General features: G+C 38.8%; 1 protein-coding gene across 2 annotated transcripts; it reads right to left on the bottom strand.

Moving 5' to 3' along the window:
• Positions 1-250: 250 nt before the first annotated feature.
• On the bottom strand, positions 251-24,929 carry gpr39 (G protein-coupled receptor 39). 2 transcript variants are annotated; one of them, XR_010915155.1, is made up of 3 exons: positions 23,820-24,929; positions 825-2,276; positions 251-742 (listed from the first exon to the last, which is right to left on the bottom strand). XR_010915155.1 is itself a non-coding variant. In XM_067515382.1 (2 exons), the coding sequence occupies exons 1-2, from the start codon at positions 24,601-24,603 to the stop codon at positions 1,774-1,776; spliced, it is 1,287 nt and encodes a 428-aa protein (XP_067371483.1). In that variant the 5' UTR covers positions 24,604-24,929; the 3' UTR covers positions 251-1,773. The 2 variants fall into 2 exon arrangements, 1 of the variants encoding a protein (XP_067371483.1); XM_067515382.1 differs by having other exon boundaries at positions 251-2,276.
• Positions 24,930-26,804: the final 1,875 nt, after the last annotated feature.

Here is a 26,804-nt window from a genome sequence, read left to right as displayed (position 1 = left end):
TGATATGTCGTTTATGTTCTGTTGTGAATAAAATATGGGTTGATGAGATTTGCAAATCATAGTATTCTGTTTTTATTCATGTTTTACACATGGTCCCAACTTGTTTGGAATTGAAGTTGTTTGTAAGAAGCATTTTTTTGGAGATATCTCTTAAGGGCCTCTAAACAGTAAGAATGATTACAGCAAGAAAACTTGCTTTTGGGTTTAATAGACATGACTGTTGTTTTAAGACACAGTTTAAATATCTAAACATTTTCTGTTACTTTAATGGCATATTTCAACAACCATCCCTCAGTCAGATATTAAATTATCCATTAAAATAATAATAAAACAAGAATTAGAAGTCATGGAACCAACCGTCTAAATAAGACATAAAGCTGACAATGCAAAGGCAATGTTATGTTCACCTTTCAAGAAATTAAATGCTGACAGACAATGCAGATTAGCCCTGAATTAAGGGTCTGGTTGTTTTTTAGTTTAAGGGTACGTGTAAAAGAATGCAACAGAGAGTCATACAGTAAACAGCCTTTAACAGAAGGAGGTTTCTGAGCTGGTAAGTTCTTAAAGTGAAGAGTCAAGCTAAAGGATGTCGGACAACAGCAACCTTTGTCCGTCTGGTTCAAAATAAAAAATGTCTTTAACATAGAAATATGCTCAATAACTTATCTTAGTGTGGAGAAGTGTGGTGGAAGCCCCCTGTGATGCAGATTCATTAGCAGCAGTGCTGGGATATTTAAATGTTCTGCAGGGAAGAGCAACAATTTCTGCCTGAGTAGTAAGTTTGGTAGCATTCTAATTTTTTTAAGCTTCACGATGAGGATTACCTGAAGGGCTGCGCAGAAAAAGGGAGAAGGGGCTGATTCAGCAATTCAGATCCTTTAAAAATAGATCAAATATAAAATATAAAAATAGATTACAATAAAGGCAGCTGAGTAGCTTCGGGTGTCAGGTATTTTTAAATAAATCTATATGTAGTTTAATTTTACTTTTGCAAGAGCTTCTTAACTCTGTCACTATGGTATTTAAGACTGAAAACACGAACAGCATGTGGTTGAGGAGCATCCTTTTCTGACATTTTTCATTTTTTTTATCTAAGTTCAATGTATTTTTTATGCACATATTTTACTGCTCTATACAGCAATATATCACTATGAGTTATAAATGGCATGAACGAGAGGTCATATTGTCATTCTTGTCAAGTCTTCTTGTTACTAATATAACAACTTGCAGGACTCTACTGCTTTATATTCACTTCATTGTCCTGTCATTGGGATGCTAATTGGCCATTGCTTACAATAGTCCAATGCAACTTTTAGGCCTGCTTTTGACAGCTTTTCATCCCACTAAGCAACATGATTTTCAGCTGTCTTTCAATTTGCTCATAAGTGTATGTGTGTCCTCATGTGCAGTATTAGAGAGCAAAAGATGTTCTTCAAGAATTCACTGTGAGGGTTTTTGATATATTAATTTAATCTTAATAATATATATATATATATATATATATATATATATACCAACATCAAAAAGACCAGACCATCACATCACATGGTAAAAAAGCTATATAGGCTACTTTTAACTCCAACGCAACCTGCACATTTCAGCAGTTTGCATCATCATCATCATCAATTAAATTTAAAACCTAAAAGTTTGTACTGATGTACTGTGTATGAGGAAGAGCTCGAATTGTTTCTGATGGCTCCACACAAGCATCCTTTGATCGAGCACTTTCTGCCATGTTCATTTTTCTGGTTTTAAATTTGCAGCACAGAACATTTAAATTTCATTGTCTGATGTTTCACCTGTCTTTGTCTTATGGACTGAATCTGAGTCTTCAGTCAGGCACAGACAAGCCTGAGTATTTAAAGCCGATCCTGAATTACTTTCCTCCGGGCAGGTTGTAGCAACAGGAGGAGTTTCCTCATGTTTAGTGGTGGTGCGGTTTGCTTTGCTTCGACGCAGTGACTTTAACAGCAGAGGTTGGAGGGATCGTCCAGAAGCAGCGATGGGGCTCCGCAAGGTGCGTTTGTTGACATGTTGGATAGTGAGGCGGCACCTCAGCAACTGGACGAACACTTCTCTGAACTGCTTGGAGGACAGGTTATAGAGGAACGGGTTGAGGGCAGAGCTGAGGTAGAAGAAGGTATCACCAATAGGATGAAGTATGACGTAGCCCCAGAAGTAGGGAATAGTCCAGCAGGACTTGCGCTTGGCAGCCATCATAATACGACGAATCTGGTTGGGAAGCCAGCAAACCATCAAGGACGCCACGATGAGAACTGAGAAAACACAAAACATAAAAGTGAAGTTTTTTTTTTTAGGTAAATTCATGTTTTATTATGTCGACAGAAGATTGATGCACTTTTCTGTCAGTCAGTTGCCCATTTGCTTAGCTTAGTATAAAGGCTGGAAGCAGGAGGAAACATATTAAATCTCTTGTTTATTTATTTATTACACAAAAACTACAAACTGTGTTAGGCAGTGGTATTTGCTAGACCACTTCCTGTCAGGGAGTTATGTTGTCACTGGGAGAAAATGACTATACAGTGCATCCAGAAAGTATTCACAGCACTTAGCTTTTTCCTTTTGTTATGTTACAGCCTTATTTCCAAATGGATCAAATTCATTGTTTTCCTCAAAATTCTACAAACAATTCCCCATAATGACAACGTAGAAGAAGTTGGTTTGAAATCTTTGCAAATTTCTTAAAAATAAAGTACATAAGTATTCACATCTTTTGGCATGACACTTAAAATTGAGCTCTGGTGCATCCTGTTTCCATTGAACATCCTTGAGATGTTTCTATAACTTGACTGGAGTCCACCTGTGGGAAATTCAGTTGATTGGACATGATTTGCAAAGGCATACACCTGTCTATATAATGTCCCTCAGTTAACAGTGCATGTCAGGGCACAAACCAGCCCACGAAGTCCGAGGAAATGACTGTAGACCTCTTGTCTCGAGGCACAGATCTGGGGAAGGGTACAAGTTTGGAATAACCAGGACTCTTCCTAGAGCGGGCTGACTGGCCAAACGCAGCGATCGTGAGAGAAGGGCCTTGGTCAAGAGGTGACCAAGAACCCCATGGTCACTCTGAAAGAGATCCAGCGTTTTCTCTGAGAAACAAAGATTGAACTCTTTGGCCTGATTGCCAAGTCTCATTTCTGGAGGAAACCAGGCACCAGGCAAAGAAGAATGGGAGAAACTGCCCAAAGATAGTTGTGCCAAGCTTATAGCATCATACGCAAAAAGACTTGAGACTGTAACTGGTGCTAAAGGTGCTTTAAGGAAAGGCCATGAATACTTATGTACATGTGTAAATGGGATTTTGTTTTTTTATTTTTTATAAATTTGCTAAGATTTCAAACAAACTTCTTTCACGTTGACATAATAGGGTATTGTTGGTAGAACATTGAGGGGAATAATGAATTTTATCCATTTTGAAATAAGGGTGAGACATAACAAAAAGTGAAGTGCTGTGAATACGTTCTGGATGATCTGTACAACCTTCACATAGAGACTTCACACATGAACAGAACAGAACTGTTTATCTCATTAGTATCTTTAAAACTACAATATTAATCACTTCTTACACTGAGAACCACCTAATAAATGTGTTTATAAAGGTATTTTTTCATACAGTATATAACAAGGCCCTTTATAAACCCTCAGCATTTCTGCACAATAGCACTGATTTGTTGTTTTGAGCACTGATGCAGACAGCTCTCTGAAAGTCTAGAGAGAAAGGGAAAGGCAGTTTTAAATGGACCCGCATTACACAACAATCCTCAAAAGACCGACTTACTTTACTTTGGACCTACATTCTAAGTGCACCAGCACATCACAGCACTGCTCCATAGCAACACAGATGTCAACCCTTTCATTTATACACAAACCCAATTCAAATAAAGTTAACATGTAAATAAAAACAGATCGCAATGCTTTGCAATTTTAACCAACACATATTCATCGGATGTTGAAACTGAGACATTTTAACATTTTATGGAAAATATTAGCTTTTTTTTTTTATTTGATGGCACCAACACATCAAAAACGTTGGAACAGGGGGATGTTTACCTTTGTGTAGCATCCCCTCTACTTTTATCAACTGTCTGTAAACTTCTGGGAAGTAAGGAGACCAGTTACTGTAGTTTTAGAGGAATGTTTTCTTTCTCATTCGAGTCTGACGCAAGATTCTAGCTGCTCAACAGTCCTGGGCCTTTGTTGCAGTATTTTTTGTTTTATCATGTGCCAAATGTTTTCTAATGGTGAAAGGTCTGAACTACAGTCAGGCCAGTTCAGCAACTGGACTCTTCTCCTGTGAAGCCGTGCTGTTGTGATGGCTGCAGGATGTGGTTTAGCATTGTCTTGCTGAAGTATGCAAGGACTTCCCTGAAAGACGTCGTCTGGATGGGAGCATATGTTGCTCTTTTTCCATTTTGCCTCAGACCATTTTAAGTGAGTCATTTTAAATGCCACCCAGAGAACACAGCAGCATTTCTGGATCGAGTTTGCATATGGTGATATCATACAGCTTTAACTTAGATTTGTGGATTGCAAGGTGAACTGTGTTCACACAGTGATTTCTGGAAGTGTTCCTGAGCCCATGCAGTGATGTCCAGTTGAGACCCATGCATTGCTGCCTGAGGGCCCAAAGATCAAGCTTCTCCATTTATTTTTTTATTTTCCCCTGTTCCAACTTTCTTGAGATGTGTTGCTGCTAAGTTAATATTTTCCATGAAAGGGTAAAGAAAATTTGAGATTTGCAACTCATCGCATTCGGTGTTTATTTGCTTTTTACACATCATCCCAAATTATTTTAAATTTTAACTCCGTGCAAGGTGACTGAAGGAAATATTTATCCCATTGTCGTTTCAGGAAAGAGACAAAACAAAATCTTGTTTTGCAAAGAGGTAAACATTCAGTAGCTAGTACGAATCCTTCTTTAGGGTTTGTTTCCATGCAGATTCCAAAGATTTACCTATTTACAGATCCTTGTGTCATCTGCAAGCTTTGTGCATTGCCATAGTTACTCCTGATGATGGCATGTCCTGAGTAGTTTAGAAACTTGAAGTGGGGTTTTTTTACACCTTTTTTGGACTGAATTTTTAATGTCCCCAAAGTGAAACAAATAGGAGGAGGTGTGAACACTAAAAAGCTTTGCTTGGAGAAAATATGAAGCCTTTAGGAGAGTTCAGATTCAGACTGGCAGAATATGTGAATATATATTTGTGGATTATAATTATTGATGCAAAATTTATGCAGTTGTATGTAAAAAATGTGTTTATTACTTTTGTGGCTCTTAATGACCTTATTTCTTATACGGGGTGCAATTAATCCGATTCTGAAAAGGAACTACAGTAGTAATTAATTATCAGATTAATGCAGTGGAATAAAAGAACAAAGTTTGCCTCTGAAATGTATAGAAGTCACAGTCTGACATAGAAAACAGTAAAACCATCTTTGTATTGGTGTCAAGATTCAAGCTTCAAAGAATTTTATTGATCCCATAGGGAAATTATGTAACGTTTAGGTCATTGAAAGTGAAGCAGTGCATAAACAATTATCTTACTAAATGATATTACAGGTTAAATGACAAAGTATGATGTCAATCAGCTGAGAAAGAGGGAGAAAACCAGGAATCAAAACAGGAAAAATGAACAAGTCTGAAATATAAATGCTTTACATAAAATATGAAGAGAGACACAAAATAAAGGAATGAGCAGAGACACAAGAGGATCCTTTGTACTGGCTTCATTTTTTAATTTTTTCTCTTGAAATTTGTTCTTCTCATCAACTTTTAAAAAAACCTAAACACTTATTGTCAGCCTGTCTCATTCCAAGTTTATATCTCATTAAGTACTTTTTTGTAATCACATTACCAAACTACCATTACGTTAATGTATGGGTCAGATGGGAGGCAATACTCAGGCAGTAATTTAGCATCCCGACTGTGATTTGCTGATATGTGACCAAATCCTGAGGCTAAAAACATCCTGCCAAGTTTCTGAACAGCTTCTCTGCTCTGTGTTTCATTAAGTTTTTATTAAATGCTTTCTAGGCTTTTTAAGTGCATTTAGTAGTAGAAATTATTAATAATCATTAAATTATCGTCGACCACATCACAGAAATGTAAAACCGAGTCCTGATACTTTGGATTCTTGTTGTTTTCACCACTGAAACTTGTTCTTGTTGCTCTTTCGTCTGTGTCCACACAGACTTCCATCAAATCCGTCTTTAGACAGCACTGATGGAACAATGACACATCATCACATTGTGCTCCATCATTTCTAAATGTCACTGATGGACAAATGGGGATGCTGCTAAAGTTCCACATTGATTTCGACCATGATGTCCCGCACAGCATGACGTGGGAGGCTGACTGACTCACAAGTTCACACAAGTGAGGTACAACCATTTAAAGGTTGATGGTTTTCAATGTGGATTATTTTTAAACTAGTGATATTTGAGATTTGAACACTGATGTGAATGGCACCTGATTAAAAAAAAAAAAAAAAAAAAAGGTTAATCTACTGCTGCAGCTCCTTAAAATCAGAAGTGAACTCAGCTGCTCTGCATCATCTTTTTTTTTTTTTTGGGTTCCTTTTAGCCCATTGGAGTCAGGCTGTGGCCACTTGACCTGATTGGAAATGGTTTAGAAATGTACACACCAACTGCCAGTCAGGTACAAAATCAATTCCTAAAACTCTATTAATTACAAAATTATGGCTGGACTTAGATCAGGGGAGGGCCAAAACTCATTTGTAAGGTTTGTAGTGTGGTACGACCCCTCCCATTTTTATTCTTTCGGTCATTGCCCAGAGGTCCTGACCAAAGGTGAGGGTTTTTGTATAGACTGACTGAATTTGAGTGCTTTGCCTCCCAGATCAATTTCCTCTTCACTACAACAGTTCGGTACAATGTCCACATTGCTGCTGGACCATGAACATTTTCATTTGTCACTGTATTTAGCTGTGGCCCCTAAACACACAACTAAACACATTAACCAGCAATCATTAAAAAGGGCAGCTTAATAAAAAAGAAAGATGTTGCTTTCAGATTCACACACTGTGGAGAATGACTCTGGGCAGACAGCTGAAACACAGAGAGAAACATACATTTACAAATGTGGATGTTCTCATGAAGTGCACTGTTTTCTTCAGCAGACACTTATTTTGGCCGCTCGATAATTAAAATCCAGGCCATCAAAGCCTTTGATATTCTGCAGCAACATTTGCACTGAGGGTCATTTCAAGATTAAAACAAGAATTGCTGACAAAACATCAAAACAGATAAATATGGTCAGGATGCACAGAATTAATGAACCACAAAATAAAAAAAAAAAATCCAATGTCTCCTACAGGTAGAAAGGTGATTTCTGTAAGTCTGATGTAGGCTTCTGTGTAGAGGTATGAGTGGTTATGTTTTAGCATTCTTTTGTTATTTGCACCGGATTTATTGAGATAAACACAGTATAGGACTGTGCGTAATCACTACCACACTTTGCTCTGTTTGATAAAATCCATAAAGTGCCAACAGAGTAACATTACTTCAGAAAGTGAGTCTTGTCCTTGGTGTAAAAACACTAACAGCTCTGGGCTTTATCTGAGTAAACCTACATAATCATGTTTCTCACACTTTCTTTGTGCCATGTGCGAAACTACACAGACAGGCAAAGTGAATTTCAAGGTCAGGAAATGGTCAGAGTGCTGATTGTTATAGGCACAAATGAGCACTTACATGTTTTTATCAAAACAGCTGAGTGGTGGGAACACGGGGAGAACTGCACACTACACTCTCATAATTATCCTCGGGCATTTCTGCATGTTACAATAATGTTATTACCCTTTGTCCCAATAAAAGCCACGTGTTAGTGTTTGCGTTTGCCGTAATGCACAACGCATTTTGACAAGCCTTATTGTTTCAGCTCTAAATTAAAATACTTACTAAATATTTGGTAATGGTTTGGTCGTGAATACCACATTGGGCTCATACAGTACCTCTTTTATCCCCTGGAATTAGTGGGTCATTACAGTCCTGGCCCCCATTGGAACATGGGAGATTTTAAACACTCCAGTTTATACATTTAAGGCTATTTGATGGATCCTTATAAATAATACAGTCCAAGTATTAATAATATCACACCTTTCACTCACCCACTTTCATTAAAACCTGGAAGGATGATACGTTTTGGCAGCTAGTTGTTGGGCTGTAAAACTTCGTAAAAGGTCCGTAACTTTAACAGGCGACTCAAAAGTCGTTCAGATATTTAATGCACTTGTTGCTGTTTTTTCTAATGAGTGGTCATACTCTGATGAAGGCAACAAATCTTGTATCATCTGTCTCTAAGATTTTTTTTTGTGTGTGAGTGCATGGATCTACCTTTCATATCCTCCTGTTTATCACAGTCCAGGCGTTGATCTGGAAAATTGCCACTGAGTCAGCACACAGTTCAGCAACGTCCCCCACGTAGAGGAGTGCATGCAGTTGTCGGAGTGGACAATGTTCACTCAACTCTGTTGTGTGTGTGTGTGTGTGTGTGTGTGTTAGGTGCTCACGTGTTAATAAATCTTTATTATTATTATTGTTATTACTACCTTCACTCTTGTCATGCCGAATGCACATGTCTCCAAACTGCAATCTCCAATGACAATCTCAGCAGTGATGTCCCTGACACGCACTCTCAAACACACCCACACTCCAGCAAGCTTCCCTCTCTCGCTGCCACAGGAAAAATATACAGTAACTGACTGCTAATTAAAAAAAACGATTCAACCAGGTTATTGGAATAATTAATTCTCTCTTGTGGCTGTAATTGGAGGTTTTCAACTTCTCAGCACACAGGCATTGAGCCACTATTTTAGGTAAAAATGATTTGTATTGTTAACAGATGCTGAGATGAGGAAACAGATTGTGGAAGTGATGAGGGACAACATTCGATTCATATTGTTTTATGTATACGGCGTTGAGGTTTAATCAGTGGGAGATTTGCAAAACTAATAAATTAAGATTTGAGTAACAAATCCTTAATAAATGTCTTTTTTTTTTTTTTTTTTTTAATATCTTTTTTGCATTCAAAGCTCTCTTAGAATCAGGGTGTGCAGCTGTCTACAGTATGCGATATCAGACTGAAGAGCCTGACCACCAAAACACCCCAAAGACTGAAAACATGTAAATCTGTCCCAGTGTAGAGCTGGGGCCCAAACCTGATTATGGCACTAAGCACCCTGGAATCAAATTAATATTCATCAGCATCAGCAGAGACTCAGAAATGCAGCTGTTGCAGCTGACTTCACTCACTTTAGCACACTGCCTGCTCCAGAAATACACACCTATACTGCTATAGGCTGCATAAACCTGCATAGAAATGCTCAGCAGAGCTTTTGAAAATAGCAAAATTACTTTCATAACTCAGTGAGGGACGTTTGAAATAGAGGGCATCACCACATCATTGATGCTCTTCATTTCCATGATTGGAAATGCCTAAGTAGATTCAAACTGAATAATCAGAGGAAGTGAAATATTTCCTCCAATATTATGCTGCATGACTATAAAACTGTATTTCGTCAGTAGCCACAGTTGCTGTCTTGATTGCACATTGAATTAAAGCATATGTCAAATCTATAAAACCACCAAAATGAAAAGGGTAATTTTGGGGAAGATGAGTGTGTGATGAAATTATTCAGATACTGGATGTATCTTGGAGAGAAAGTTAGGGAAAGAGTTTCACTTGTTTGCTGCATGATTAGAAAACTGATTTCACCTTCAGAAGCAGTTACACAGTTTAAGTTGGTTTGTAAAGCGCTAAAATACACTGATTAGACCTCTGAATACAAAACAAAATACTTACAGTCTATATTTTAAAAGAATAATTTGCCAAAATGCTCCGAATCACCATAACACTGTACAAACATAATATATTTCAAGCAGTATGTGTTTTAACGTGTTACACAGTGGAGAACTGGGTCTGGCTGATGTATTTGACTGGTTTTTCAAACTAAAAATGATCTTTGAACTGAAAATACCAAGACTAAAATACTAGTGCGTGAAATGTTGATAGTAAAGTTTTAGCCGGTAACTTAACAATGACATTAGCCAGACGTCTGTCAACTTCAAAGTAACATTATCTTTGTAACATGTCTCAGTTCTGGGCTCGGGCCTATTCTGTCTCTGCCTTTATTCTCATTAGTATCTTCCCCACATTCTTATATACTGCCCAGGGACAGCCTTCACATGTCCCTGGACTCCTTCTCTCTTTTCCCGATGACCCGACTCTGTCCCCACATTCCCCAGTATTTTCCCTCATTACCTCCCCTGTCCTTAGCTGTTCTTTTGAGCCACATCATTCAAGCCACCATTGCCTGTTTCCAGGTTAGAACTGCTTAGCACTGCTCAGCTTTCTGATCTCTGGCCTGGGTTTTTGCACCTTGCCTTCTGTGTATTCCCCTCAGACTCTTTCCCTTATTTTCAGACTGCTGGCCTGTTATCGACCTGTGCCACTCTGGACCTTCGTCTTCTGTTCCTCCTGCCTGGTTTGACTCGCTCTGTGTCAACCTGTCTTCTTGTGGATTAAAATAAACTGCACAGCAACAAGCAGCCTGTCTGTCTGCCCTCACATGGACCACAATTTCAGACGTTATTGTGCTTATTGTGTCTTGAGCTCATTGTGTTTAGCAGTAGCTCGCCAACTACTGTACCTCCGAGATAACCAGGATGGCTCTCACTTAAAAACACACACATATTTGTCTTTTTATCTTTACAAGGACACTGTTTGAGATTATTTATCCCAGCCCCACTTGTTTTAACTACCCCTGCACAGCCCACTGCCGATTACCTGGATCAGGTGTTTGCATTCTTTCAGAAGCTGAATTATGAGAGGAACAGAGTTTTCCACCTTAGCATTAGCCCTTTAACCTAATGACTAAACTAACCTACCCAACCTTTACATTATCCGAATGTCAACCTGATTTCAACCTTTACCCTCTCAAACAGCCCTTTGAACTAGTGAGAACCAACTAATATGTCGTCCATTTTTATAAAAACATCCCCACGCTGTTGGAAAAATACTTTTCTCTGTTCCTTACTAAGTACAAGAAAAACACACCATTAACAATCGCTGGCATGGACATGAACATTGTATAATCATTTAAATGTGATGAGGATAATGGCAATGGCTGCCAAGATTTAAGAAAAAAAACTGGAGAACAAGGGGGCTGAAAGATAAATGCGGCTGTAAGAGAGATAAAGAGTAAAATAAATTAAGTTTTAATTTATTTTGTTATCTGATTGGTGGTGAGAGTGGAACATTTTCTGCTTCGTCATTTTCTCAGTCGCTGGAGATTAAAGGAAAATGTTCACCTGGTATTTTAACTAGCATCACTGAGTCACTTAATATTTTTGACTTGTTTTATGACCTTTAGTCCACTTTACCAAGATCACATACATTCACGAAACTACAAGATGTGTGTTTAATTACTTAACATTGGAGCTAGCTGCACAAACCACTGCTGTACTAATGAAGGAAGTAGAAACAGGAAAATCAGTGTCATGCAGAACACTGAGTAAATGAGTAAATGTTCTAGTAGCCATCTTATTGATCTGTTTAGATTTGCTCATCCGACACTGGATAAAGCTGTAGTGGATACTGTGGATAATAGGCCGACTGTGATGAAGGCAAACATTATCAAAAGTCTGTGACGGTGAGTGCAAACATTCCTTGAACCCCCTCCCACACACACACACACACACACACTATCAGAAGAGAGTAGACACAAGCGCAGTGGATGACACCCACTGAGAGCATAAAGGAGCTTTTTGTAGAATGGAATTTTGGCATAATAATGAGTTTTTCAGGTTGCCAGATGGGTGAGCTTAACAAGCAGGCAGACGGAATGAACGAGGTATAAATCACAGAAAAACAGCCTTAATTTTTAGTGGTCTCACATTGTCTGATGATTCCTAATATTTTCTGGCATAAATCATGTTGTCTGTCTCGGCCAAACATTCATCTGACACAAGAGGAAGTTTAATTAAACCATTAAGATTGATTCTGAGAAACGGGTCAATTAAGGTTTCTTCCCACTGACTAACAACTGCGTGGAATTCATTACATCTTATCCACAGAGCCCCCCCACCCCCCCCCCCCTCCCTCCAATCTGAAGTCATTTATGAGCCTGTCATGCACAAATAGAGTGATTTCCTGTCCCTCTGTAAATGGTGAAGAAAGGACTGTTAGCAATGTTGGACTGAAATCCAGGAAGATTGTGAACGAATTAATTTGAAGACTAACAGACGCTCCGCAGTGATTAAGCCACTTGAATAGTTTCGCAAGGGAATATTAATCATAATGAAACTAATCTAATCACTGAAGAAGAGATTTTCTCAAAGACACATGGCCTCATAGAAAAACCGGCTCTGGAGATTTTTGTTTGATGTCTCGGAAAGTTGGACAGCGTGTTATTGAATATGCAGATCTCATTCTAATTCAAATCATTTTCCTCATCTATTTACAGGATATGTTTTGTTCTGTGGCACTTTGCATTAAATTCACTGGATATGATCTGTGAAGGATGCGACTATAAAAAAAAGCAACTAACCTAACTCACATTAGTGAGTTAGTTAGGTTAGGAACGTTTCTCATGTTAGCTGAGTTCATGTTAAGTCTTATTAAAGACATTTATGTCCAAGAATGGTTTTGTCACACCAAACAAAATCATCAGACTTATATATAATATAATATAATAGCTGTACTAGCTGATTAATAATATTTTATTGTTAACCTTAATTATTTTACCTCTTTCTTTCCTTTGCCTGACATTGGACCTTAACAGGTAGGTATGATATGTACCATAAATGGTACATAAATGGTACATATCGTAGTTTTTGGCCCTAAAAAGACACATATAGTTACCTTATGGAGATTGTACCATGAGGGACAGAAATTGACTTCTGGAAATGGAATTCTGAGTATTCCATATTCCATTCCAGTATTGGTTTCAAAGGACATCAAACCGTAGTTCTAACTGATGGTGTTTTATCCAACTAAGATCCCAACACTTATAGTAAAGAATTACCAATTTTGCATCTTAACAATGTTCATGTGTTTCCTAATTGCTTCTGTTTTTTTTTCTCTCCTCTCTTTTTAATGTTTTAGAGGTCAAACAACTCACATGATTAATAGTATTAGCCAGAGTGGGACATTTTGTCCAGTCTTGTTCCATTTGTTGATGTGTTTGTTAAACAGCTGGTGTTGTTAGTTTTACAATCTCATAATTCATCTTTTTTATGTATGCAGATGATATGGTGATATTTTTCTGCCTGCAGAACTGGTCTGCAACATCTGCTGTGTAGAAGCTCTCAGTATGGTGCTGATCACAACGATGCTATGAGAATCAGAGGTAAAGGACAGAAGATGCGAGTTCTACTTGAGTCGAGCTCCTGATATCAACAGTGAGGTCAAATATGTTGTTTATAGATGAATATAGATAATATATTAAATTATATGTTAATGGTTGTACTCTCATGTATGATAAACAGATGTAGGGGTCTGGCTGTTCGAGGCTCCAATCTGTTCTGTATAGTGTTCACCATTTGGTGCAAGACTTCCAACGATGCTATATTAGTGTAGAATGTACCCTGAGGGACAGAGATGGACAGAGATGGACTAGTACTGTTCCCCTACGTCTACAAGTGTCATCTTTAATGCTTAAAAAATATCTTTAAAAAAAAATAAAGCTTTGTTGAAACAGTGAAGAGTGACTTCAAAGTATCCTCCAAGGAAAGTATTCTTGATTCCAGCAAGAAGTACTTCAGCTCTGAATATCATTTCACAGAATTTGATTATTTTCTATGAATGAAATACAAAACCCTTTTGTGATTACAACATAACATCCCTAAACACCACACCGCACACAAGCTACTATCAATCACACTAATGCTGGAGAGGAGTCCAGGCTGCAGCAGATGTTGGTTTTGCTTTGATTAAATTGAGGTGTCATAACAGCAGTTAATTTATTGGGTGAGCACGGTAACAAAGAGCCAGCTGAACACAATGCCTCAGTTAGCTCTTTCTTTCTTCTCATCAATCCACTGTGAAAAAAAAAACAACAACAACAACTTGGCAACTGTAGCTGATTTTATGGAACAGTCTGCTTTTTTTGGTTTATTGTTCCACTGCAGAGCAGCATTACATCTCAGGGTTTGTTTGTTTTGTACTTAGCATAGAAACAAAGGGTTTGGGAACTGAGCTACCTTTAATGGGGAACTACACATATACAGAAATATAAGAAACTAGAGTAGAATTAGAAGAATCAACTTCATCTTTTCAACAAATTATTATTATTACTTAGAACAGCTTGGTCTCTGCTGCTTTGACTTTATTCATTCTTTTGTTTCGTCATTGAGCCCTAATTGCATAGAGCAGATTATTAGGCAAAGCACACAGTTCCACAAAACCATGTATTCAGTTTGGAAAAGTAAGTGCAGAATTTGTGTGCACAGTTTAATTCCCTGGAAGAGGAATAAATATTTGGAAACATCCGTCAGACGTGTATGAATTGATGTGCATACATTTCTACAGCAATTAGAAACACAATACAAAAAGTAGAATTTTTAGGGTTTTGGTGTTTGGTGCATGTAGTTCACAACTGGAAATGGTATCGACAGTCCTGCCTGAGAGGAAATCGGTGTTGTAAATTTTACTGAATGAATGCACATTTGTAAATTTCCCCAGCACAAATAAACACTTTATCAATACAAGGTCCAACCACAGGTACTCTGCAGGAAGGTTGGGTCCATGTAATGATGGATCACATTAAAGATTTACTGTGGTTGGATATTTCTTGCCTTCGTGCAGTTGACTCGCTCTTATCTCAATCTCGGAATAATAGAATGGTAGCTCTTGTCTCGTTTATTTTCCTGAAATATGCTTGTCTTCAAAAGCAGAAGTACTGCAATCTGAACAAGCAGCTGTGAGCTATTGTACTCTGTACAATACAGTACTATGAACAACAGTTTATTTAATAGACATTTTAATATTTTTAACAAACACAACAGTAAAGAAAAAAAAAAAAAAGTTGCAACTTTTCTACACTGAAATAAAATATACACCATAGTCTCCAGGACATTTCAACTACCAGCCAATCAATAATCCTGGGGCTGTTTCCCCACAGGGGAATCTCTGGCACTTCAGCTGCTAAAAGCTTCATTACATTCAACACCTAGTTGCTAACTTTGCTGTAAGGCTGGTAGTGTCCAGTGGGCTTTCAGACCTTCAAAGCTGCTAAGATTTCAACGAACTGCAGTTACGTGGTCTGAGCAGGGAGAGATAAAAGGTGCTCATCTTCTGCACAGACGCCCTGTATACTACTGAAGTATTGCAGAGTTGGGAGATAATTGTGTGTGCGCTTGTGCTACGTGCTGTCGCTTTTAATGTCCCGTTATGTTATTTTTATCTCGTCTCGTAGGAGCGGGAGATAAGTTTAAGGAAAATGCTGTTGAAAAATCAGGCTTAATCAGAAATATTGAATTAACAGGAGAAAAAATTGGATATATACACATGATTTCCTTGTGTGCATTAGGTATAGCAGTACCAGAAATGATCATGTAGACAGTGCTGCCACAGAAGACAAAATGGAGTAAATGTGTCCTTTAGCAACAATAACCTCTTAGTGGGGTTCACCAGTTATCCTACAGGGCACAGTGTTCCCTCTCATCTCCTGCTTTTAATTGCTTTTTAAGACGGAACATGATAAAAGATGCCAGTGTGTTTTGATTGAGAGAAAGCTCCTTAAAAGTGCTCTGTCCCACAGGACATTAAAAAGCTCCTCCATCCCCACCTGCCCGCTCTTACGCCCGCAGCAACTTTCAGCATGACAAAGGCTACTCCTCAGGAAAGAAAGCCACTTTCTAACTTCAGGTGTGCAGCGGTAGACCCCTGAAGAGAAGAAATGCTTTTAAGATCTATTCATTTCTTACTCATAAGTCTCCATTGATTGTTGTTAAAGTATCAGAGGTGCATTATGTTACGCTTTGTGCAACAGCCATGGAAATATAATCAAGTTTGTTTTTTTTCCATTATGCCGAGGGCTTAATTTGCAGTTGTGGTCTCTAATTGTCGGTTGCCACCAAGTTAAAATTTGCATTTATCTAATACTTGGGTTTGTGAATGAACAGAGCCAGCTCAAGCCATTCTGGTTCCCTGGGCGAGATAACGGTTTGGCAGCCCCCAAACATTAATGGGCAACAGCCGTATATCAGACCTTAAAAGGTTTGATGGTTGATCGAACACACCAACACACACACACACAAAAAAAAAACACACACTTTAAAATTGTACACGTCTGGACTTCCTTGATGCTAAGACATTTATGGCATCACCAAATAATGCCTGCTTAGAAACCTCAGGAAAGACGCACTTGAGGACTTGGACGGGCTTTACATGAGGACAACATGAATATGAACAATATAAAATAAGATGGGATCAAACTTTACCGATCACGCGGCAGGGAAATTCACTCGTTAAGCAGCTCACAGGAATGGTATTAATGCAAAAAACATTTTTGAAGTATTTACAAAAATTGAAAACTGGAATTTACAAAGCATTTTCAAAAGCATTTGGATATACAGTAATAAACGATGACCAGAGATATTCAGCTGACCTGAATGAAAAACCTGCAGTAACGCTGATGCAGCAGGTGAGAGGTGAGAGGTTCATGATGGATGTCAGCTTGGCTAATGTCCTCGTCTCACCCACCTCCTCCACAGAGTCCAGCGGGCATCCCAGGACACAACTGGTCCTCCCTAGCAGCTTGTTCAGTCTCTTCCTTTGGGGGTCTGTGCTGCCGGCACCCTAGCAATATGCCTTGATGTTGACGTCTGTCAATAGGAACCGCGACCCGAGATGAGCACTGATAACCCCCATCTCCATCAATCAAATTCTGAGAGCCAAAGGGGGTGATCTTTTTTATTTTTTCTGTATTTTTTAATGTTTTATTTCCAAGAGAGAGCATGAGGAAAGGGCAGCAGGAGGGGCTGCACATTTTTACAAGTATTGATTTTCTTTATTTTAAGGGGCTGCAAAACGCCCCCTCCAGGAGCTGGTGCCCCTAGGTGACCGCCGATGGGGCCTGTGCCAAGAGCCGGCACTGGCACTTAATATCTGCAAATCTAAGGACTGTGTTGAAGTGCCGACACAGAGAGACATAGATAGACAACCATTCACATCTACCAGCAAATTAGCGTCACCAATTAACCTAACATGTATTACTTTTAGACTGTGGGGGGAAACCCACCAAACCATGGGGAGAACATGCAAACTCCACACGGAAGGGCCATGAACCCACAACCTTCTAGCTGTAAGGCAGCACTGACCCCTGTGTTAAGAAACAGTTACTGTATGTATTTACTGTGAGACTGTTAACATGCCATAATTTACACTTAGCTTTGAACACCACTGTGTCTGAGTACAGCTTCACAGAACCACTGCTATATATGTGGAACAGATTCCCAGTCTTGTTAATCGGATTAACGTGGGTTTTAACTTCTTTTTACTACCCCAAATTCATTTTTTATTACTTTCCTTCTACTCTAAGTAAATATTAAAGAATTGTCCAGGAAAATACAAAAACAATCATACTAAAAAAATAACGATGCCCAATTGATTTATTAAACTCACACTGCTTAAGCCTGATATTAACATTTGAATATATTTTATACATTTTTTGCAAGTAACATGAACTGTGGATGTTGGTCCCATTCACAGAAAGCTATAGCTTCATGACATTGGAAGGTTAAAGAAAGTAAGATTTCTGTCATAACATAACAGCAAAACTGCAACTGACAGCAACAGCAGCTGACTGTTGTTATATCACAGTCTTGGAAAATTGTAAACCTATCCTATAAATGGCCTAATTTTTTACAGATGAATTACTCAATATTATGTATTGTATTGATCTCTCTCTCTCTCTCTCGCTCAGTGATTAAAATACAGTGATTAAAATACAGTGATTAAAATACAGTGATTAAAATACTTAACATAACTTGGAAAATGGATAGAAATCTTTTCTAAAAGTGTACATAGACATTTTAGCCAATGCACCTTACAGACCATGTGAGGAGAAAGCAAATCGAGATGGGGACATAGTCTTAAGTTAAAAAAAAAAAAGTTATCACAATGTGATCTGACCTCACTTCATCCCAGCAGTCAGTGTCAACCCCTGGCATGCTGCACTGTGGATTCTAGTTCAGTAAAGCAGATCAGCAAACACAACCACACCGTATAACCCACGATGAGCTCTGACACACCATGAAGCAACACAAGCACCCTCTTGGACATCTGCAGGATTGTCACCCAGGTGGCTTGGTGAGCCCAGACTGTCAGTTGCAGGAAGGCTTGCCGTTAGCTATGTTGGCTGCCAAGGGGCCACAGGGCTCTGGAGGTTGCTCCTAAACTATACAGCTGTCACTCAGTGCAGGGTAGATGCTGGGAGACATGCCTTGCACAGAAGGCCTTATCGTCCCACAAGTTTATTTTATATTTCATAATAACACTGTTTGAAAGAGGCCACCAAAGCAGCATGCAGAGGCTAACACCTAGTCCAAATCTGTAGTCAAACACAATAAATAAGCCCCATCGATCCGAAAGAGACAGCTTCATGGACGGCAATTGGGCTGTCAGAGCAGTTTGTGAGCTATGGCCCCATTCTGGCAGACTGGTGGAAAGTGGCTGATGGGAACAAGTACGACAATGCAAGGCCTAGAAAGTCACCAATCCTCTTAAAAGAAAACAACTCTCCTCCACTGTTAGATGGCATCAATTTACCAAGTTTGGTTTTAAGAGTTTGTTTAGGCTCCATCTTCTAAGGCTGCTAGTGCTTTTCTCTCTTGTATTCTATTGACATAAAGACAATAGAAGTTATTTTAAATCGTGATTTAGTGCAATTAACCATACAATTGCTCTGATTAGAATTTAGAGGTTTATTATTTTTACCAGATGTGGCCACATGATACGAACTTGCTGAACTTAATAAACTTATGACAATTCATTCATTTCTGCAATAGCAAACTAACATAGGCTCAATATCACCCCTTATTTAAGGTCAAATCTACATCAATAAATCAAAGTACTGACATTAATTACTGGGTGAGATTTAAGTAGAATTAAGAATCTAAAAATTAATCACTATTAATCAATCAATCAGTGATCCTCTGTTCTTTCTAATGGGGTTCACCGCTACACAGGTACAGCTGATGGAGGAGGGGGCTGCCAGAGAGACTCCACCAGATCTTACTCTGTTACTAAGAAGTTTAAGATGATAAAACGAGGATAATGGTTAGTGTACTAGATATTGTTTTAGCATTTTCAGAGCGATCAACTAACTCAGTATTGTTAACACATCTATCAAAGATGCATAGGAGACTGTGGGCAGAGCTAAGCATCTACATCTTTTGCTGCTTATCGGAGCATTATCACTGCATACACTAACCAGTAACAAAAGCTCTGCCTGCTCTCTTGTTTTGTTTCCCAGCACCTTTTTGTTTCACATCTCTTCAGCCTCACTGAGTTCCCTCATCACGCAAGGCCTGCAAAAAGTCAAAGGTCAGAGTCCAAAGGCTGAAGGCAGCAAAACGGAATTAATATTCATTTCACAAATGCTGGCTCACTGTGACTAAAGAAAAAAACCATCTAAAGCAATTAACCTTCTGTCCTGAACGTGATGTGTGGGCAACTTAACAAGGATGTTCTCTGCTTTTAATTACTCTCTATAGTCGCTGAGCCCAACCAGGATTAAAAGTTATTTCAAGGTAAAGTGGAGTGGTGACATAAATGTGGCCTCTTGAGAGATAAGTGACATTAGTGCTTACAACAGGAACGACTGTTGTTGAATGTGCACCAGAGTGGAACTCAATGCAATCTGCAGCGAGTCTTTTCCTGTCTGCCAACTGCAAAAACAATTTAATTCAAGTTCAGACTCAGATCATCGTTGCAGCAGTGTGAGCCAGCAGTCAATCAAGGTGTGAGCGAATACTGTGGATGCCAGGGGCAGACAGTATCGTGACCTACCCAATAATATTCGGTAAAGTGTCATATTTCATTGTATTGCTGCCTCGGTTGTTGTTTTGTGAGGACTGAGCTGTTATGAATTTTGGAGAAGGTATGATAGACATGATAATGTTGGAGAGAAGGGCAGTTTAGGAAATTTTAATTTAGATCTGGAAATAGTATAATAATTGGTTTTATGACACAAATGGTTATTTGGCAATTGCATCCATTTTAAGAGCACGTATACATTTTAAATATGTATATGTGCTCAATGACAATAAAGGTTCTTCTTCTTCTGAACTGATATAAGCAGAGAGATAAGCCTTAAGGTAAGAAATGCAGAAATGTTCTGTGATCGCCCAACTCTATCTGAAACCTCCACTGCTTTTTGTCAAAACTATTCCAACACAGTTTTCTCTATTCACTTTGGATTATCCTTTATTTATACTTTATAAAATATAATAAGAAAATACATCTAAATTGGCAACATATATGTTGATTGGCTAAAAATGTGTTTAAATCTTTTAACATTTGAAACTGATGGGAAGAGAGGAAGAAAAGGGACCCTACCTGGAAGGGTTAACTAAATTAAATTCCAATTGCAAGTAAAAGTACTTGGAAAAACTAATTATGATATAATTATATATTTATCATTATTGCTCATGTATTCATTCATTCATTGCTAATTCACAGCCGGCAAACTGCCAAAGGTAAAAGACAGCCCTTGTCTACTGACCTGTTATGGCAGCAGCACTGACCTATGGTGGCGAAAAATTTCAGAATAATAAGTAGAATTCCGAACACAGACTCCCTCTCACCAACAGAAGGACAGGGAAAAATCTCACCCCTCAAATAGTGGAAGGGTGATGCCAACAAATTCTCTATTTTTAAAGTTCTGCTTTTGGTCTCTATGGGCTCCAGAAGGTAACATCTGACTCTTTGGCTGCTAAATGTTCCTTTCTGTTCGCCTCCTAGTTGTTAACTGTTGTCTGCTGTTTTATATTAAAAACATAAAAACTGTAAGTAGCAATTGTATAGGGGACATTACATTGAACTTTAAATTAGCTCATGATAAATAGTTATTTTAAAGTTATTTTATTAGTTGTAAAACATACCCTTGACTAATTTTAGTTAAATTAATATAAATAAGCTAAAAATGAAATACAAAATTTCACCCTGGTTAGCTTTGTTTTTATTAATATAAAAGAAAAACATTTTGGGAAGTTATATATTATATACTAGTCTGCAGCAAGTTGTGCAGGCTACATGGAAGAGAAGAACAATGAAGAGCCTGTTTGCCAAAGGTCACCGTGTTAAACTAATTCTCACAGTATATACTGGTTTAAATGACAAACACGGCTTCAGCCTCACTAATTTTAATTCTTTGAGGGACTTGTTGGTAAACTGTCCTTTACTCTGTAGCTGGTGTGAGGAAAGACCCTCCAGTCAAGTGGACAGAGTTATACTGCAGTCAAACAGCAAATGTAAATATATGTACGTGGGTTTAAACTTAAATCCATACGGCAGGACAGGAACAATTACATTGTATCATATGATTAAGCTGGACAATGACTGTGAATAATGGATAAAACTTCATTTCATGCATCGGGAATAATGCAGCTGACCTCTCCATGCCCAACGATCTGAGGTCAACCAAGCACAGAAACTCAATTTGTTCACAGAGTGACCACCACTAAATAGAGAATTAGGGAGTGTGGTATGTAAGATTGACCGGTAATTGAATCAGAGCACATTCAGATGGAATATAATGCACATTTATCAATTATTTCTATATAAATAGGAAGTTGTCTTTTGTGCAAAGGTAAGATTATTGTGATGCTGTTACCAATTTTGTGCTGAATCTTAAATCCTCCTGTGTATCATTTCTGTTGGTCCAAATTAGACTGAGTTTTGCCTCAGAGAAGTAGTGTGACTTTGTTTTATGTAACCTACAGCAAAGGGACACTAAGTCGATTAGTGAATTAAAGAAACATATCAAGTCCCAAATTTACACAAATCATAATCAGCTATAACTGACCTCAATCCAGTCTGAAAGTGGGAAATTTGGAACAGTATGCAGCAAATTCTAATGCGGTGATTCACACATGATTAATGACTATATTCAAAACAAATGTGGTTGTGAGTATCTGTGAACACACAGGATGTGTGATGATGCTCTGGAATGCAGGGAGGTGCCACAACATGCTGCAGCTATGTTATACAACACACTAAAACCGGTGTTTCAGACGCTCGGTGTTTGTCGGTGATCTTCATCTGATACACACGGACATCATACTTGACATTAAAGTCCCACTCACACCTTCAGGGTGTCCTGTAATGTTTGTGCCCACCAAATTTAAAGAAGGTGGCTTTAAGTAACAGCTGGGATGCACAGAAGAACTTATTTGTATCACAAAGCTGCAGGTAGCAGATTCTTTTCCTCAGCATATGGGAAGTTATTGTAGCTTTAAGGTCGGAGTTTCTTCATAAAAATGCTTATTTCCACATCCAGCAAACAGGCCAAATTTTGCAATTGTGACTCTAGTCCCTTAATTCATGTTGACTGAAAAAAATTGTTGGGTCTTCAGCTGCTAATTGCTCTACTTCATCCACTAAGTGGTAACTCCATTTGTTGTCTTGATGTAGCGTCTGTAGTGCAGGATTAATTTTGTTGTGATCTTTCAGTGATAACCATCAACAGCTGCCTCTGGATCAGTAGGAGTGAGCCAAGTAGGAGTGAAACAAGTTTTTGAATAAAAAACAAAATCAGAACAGTGAGCAGAAGACAAATGGTCCACAGAGCAGAGGGTACTGCAAACATGAGAGAGTTTGACATTACAAGACTGACCCAGTGTCCTAGAAATTGGATTCTGTAGCACTAAACTACACACATAATACACCAATGTGTCTTTATGGGAAATGTAATTGCAACTATATCTATAGTTCTAATACGAAGATGTGTTAATCATTATTGTAAATGGAAAGTCATCAATATGTTCTTATAGAACATATCAGTCAAAAAAAAAAAACATGTTTCTTTTACAACAATATATTAAATTTTGCAGTATACCACTACAACAAATTTGTGACTATGGTTTTGTGACTATGGATTTAAAAAGGCTTTTATGCTCATGTATAACATGTATATGCTCACTTTGGAGTCAAATTTTTAGATTCTTTCAACTCAAAATTTTGACTGGACAGCTCCAAGTACTGAGCACGTCTCTCTGTACAGAGCTCCCTACAACTTCAATACCACTTAAACTAGCAGCACTACCAAAGTGTTTCTGTTAGCTCTGGGACGCACCCTAAACAAAAGCAGTGTGTACTCGTGTGTACTAGTGTGAACTAGTGTGTACTAGTGTGTACTAGTGTGCGTATGAAATTAATCATTTGAAGGGTCATAACATTAGAAACATAGACTTGTCTATCTCACTTCCACTTGTGGCACATGGACAGGATGGTGTAAATATATATAAACACAGGCTGACAGGTCTGAGCACCCTGAGCAGCATTCACACACACACACACACACACACACCGTACACAGTGCCCCTACGTGTACACTCCCCTCCTAAAGTATTGGCACAGTGAGGTCATTTCCTCTATTTTTGCTAACATGTTTATCTCTTGTCTCTTATTCATCTTTTAATATGAAACCCAAATGCTTTTTGGAGGGGAGCGTACCACTTATCACACAAACACAACTCTCATATCATTTCTGTTTCTTCACACAGTAGATGGAACAAGTTGTCTTATTAAAATGTTCAAAACAACTTACCAAGAAATATGATTGTCTGCTTTCTGGCTGTCCTGATCTTTGAACGTTCACGCTTGGGTGCTGTTTGGTTGCCATTGATTCCATCATCAACAGAACCCCAAGGTTTCTTCAGGACCAGGATCATGGCTCGGCACATGAAGGCCACACAAATGAACACGATCATATAGACGATGAAGGCCACAAAGATGCTGATCTGGTACATTATCCAGTGAGCCTTCAAATTGGTGCAGAAGGTCAGATTTTGAGTGGGTTTCCTTGCCTGGTTGGGAATGTGGCCCTCTGTTCCCATGGTAACCAGCAACGGCAGGGCCACAAGTAAGGAGACCACCCACGCAGTGGTAATGAGGACTGAGGTACGTTTGCGGTCCCACGTTTTGTAGCGAAACGGGTGGCAGGTGGCTATGTAGCGCTCGTAGCTAAGCGAGGCTATGTTGAGGATGGTAGCGTAGCTACAAGCCTCAAACAGGAAGTTATAGATCTTACACGATATGTTCCCCGAGGTGCTCGTGAAAGGGAACCAGGTGGAGAAGTAGAGCTCCACCGGCATGCCGATGAGGAGCACCAGCAGATCGGAGCAGGCCAGGCTTACCATGTGGTCCGTCACGTTCTTCTGCAGGTAGCCATTTTTGCTTAGCACTTGGGTCACTCTGATAGTGATTGAATTACCCACGATACCCGTCACCAGGATGAGACTGTAAAGGACCGTCATGACAATTTTGACAGGGTAGCTGGCTTCCAGTTCCCGCCAGTCTATTTTACCTACAGTATGACTGTTATTACACATGATTATTGAGGGATTTTTCTCAGATTTCCCACGCACTGATTCTGGTCTTCAGCTTATCAGCTCTGCAGGGCGCAGTCACTGTAGTCCAGAGGTGAGCAGCCTTCCAAGATAACAGACGGATTCTGACTCCACAGTAGAAAACACGTCTGAAAAAACTGTCTGTACGCACGTATGTTAATTATTCATAACATCCAGTGTGTGGCTCCAATTTTGCTCCATCTCTTCCCCTTTTTTGATGATCATCTGGGATTTGTGAAACTCCTTACACGTCCTAGTGCTGGGTTGAGTGGTTTTACCTCAGGGTGAGCACATTTAACTCCCACAAACTTCCCCTCCCTCCCATGAGGGCAGGGCAGTTAAACATTAACCAACTGACAGGAGGCCTGGTTTCATTTTTTTTTTTTATCATCATGATTTATGTGCTTCTCTTTCACATGAACATTTTGTCTAAATTCCATTCATAAGATTAGAAAATGTGTTGTAAGTTGCAAAATGATATGATAATGATATGGGGGGGAAAAAAGATTTTGATCAAATAAATTAAAGCAGAACTGGAAAAAAAATAGGAAATTGAGACATGACACAGTCAGAGACCCTCAAACAAGACGAGAATTTGCACTTAAATAAAGAAAAACAGACCGCAGGTATTTAGGAAGCCAGAGAACGTTACCGTGGACTTGTTGGCTGTCTTATTTTGAAAAAAATGTGCACAGTTCAAAGAGGAACAAGACTGGAATAAGCCTGCTGCACGCTGTAGCAGGCTTAACCAGTTCTACTAGACCTACCCCCTTTGCATGAGAGCAACAATACTGGTAAAGTTCTTCTTCTCCTCTTTAAATTGGTTTAGCTTTATTTATAACATAATGAATGATTAAAGCATTTTCTTAACACTGACAAGAAGTGTGGCTGCATTGACTCTAAAATCAGCCGTTTTATTAAATAACCCTTTCTCCAAACTTCACCCGGCATGCAGCAGGTTGAACCTGATTAGATAAAAGCCTTGAGTACTCTCTCACTATGATTGAATATTGTTGGATTTTGTCAACTTTATGCTCCGCATGACATCACAGAGTCAGCGAGAGATTATCTGTCCAAAAGTGAAGAAAGTAAAATCAAGGCTGATTGTTCACTACACATCTAAAGCCTCTTAATTTATCTCAGATTTGATTAAAATTATGTGCTATTGTGTTCAGATGCTTGTTTGTAATTACATAGCATGAGACAATGCGTTGGCTGTACGTGACTATTGAGGTGCTCATGTGTAAGAGATTACGTGAAATTGCGTTTGTGACTTTGAGATAAACACATCATGGGCAATATTTTTCTGTGGAGCTAGAAGTCATCCACAGCTGTGAAACACTAAGGGAAAAAATGCATCATAAAATGTTTCATAAACATGGAAAAGGGTGAACTAATGCCTGGTTATTTACAAAACCAGCTGTGCACTGGAGAGATAAAGACAAATATTGGCCTAAGTAGAGCTATTTATTGTATCACTAAAAAACAGAGGAAAAGAGAGGACGGTGCCTGAGACTGTGCTTGACACTGAAGAAAATATAAAGGGACACACACTAGTCGACTTAAAATGCCTCAGGGAAAATATACTCTAGTTAGACCAAAAACGCTTAGTGTAAGTCCAAGTCAACATTTGGGCCTCTTCTATAGGCCCCACTTTAACGGTGCACAGGGCACAAAGCATTCAGCAGCACAAAAGATGGTATTCATAGTCATCCTGCATCACTATACACTAAAAGGAACATAAGATCCATCTTCAGCCGACTCTAGAATATTTTTAGATATTAGGAAAGTGCATCTTTGTCTAACAAATCTCGAACTGAAATTCAGCTTGGTTTTCTTAACTGCAGTGAAAAGTCTGATTTCACCAGCGTGCTAAGGAAGCCATGCAGGCCTTCTTTACTACTGAACACAGTCGGTAATATCTTGTCATTTTTGCATTAGCACCTCTGATAAATGAGGCACCTGGAGAAAGAGGCGTGTGCAGCCATCGAGCTTAAACTCTCCGCTTAGCTGTCGGTAAGTCACTCTTGTTAGGGCTCCCTGCTTTTAAACACTTTGTCTATTTTTTACCTGTACATGTTAAATACAATATGATCTGGAGCTGTTTAAAGGACCCTGACCGAGCAACATGTGTAAAACGAGTCCTGTGGTGTCTCAGGTACCCATCGGGTAGCGTTACAATT

Source organism: Channa argus, chromosome 9 (assembly GCF_033026475.1).
Source record: "Channa argus isolate prfri chromosome 9, Channa argus male v1.0, whole genome shotgun sequence".
In the NCBI taxonomy this organism is placed as follows: Eukaryota; Metazoa; Chordata; class Actinopteri; order Anabantiformes; family Channidae; genus Channa; species Channa argus.
The sequence above is the reverse complement of the archived record's forward strand: the minus strand, read 5'-3'. Positions and strand labels throughout refer to the sequence as shown.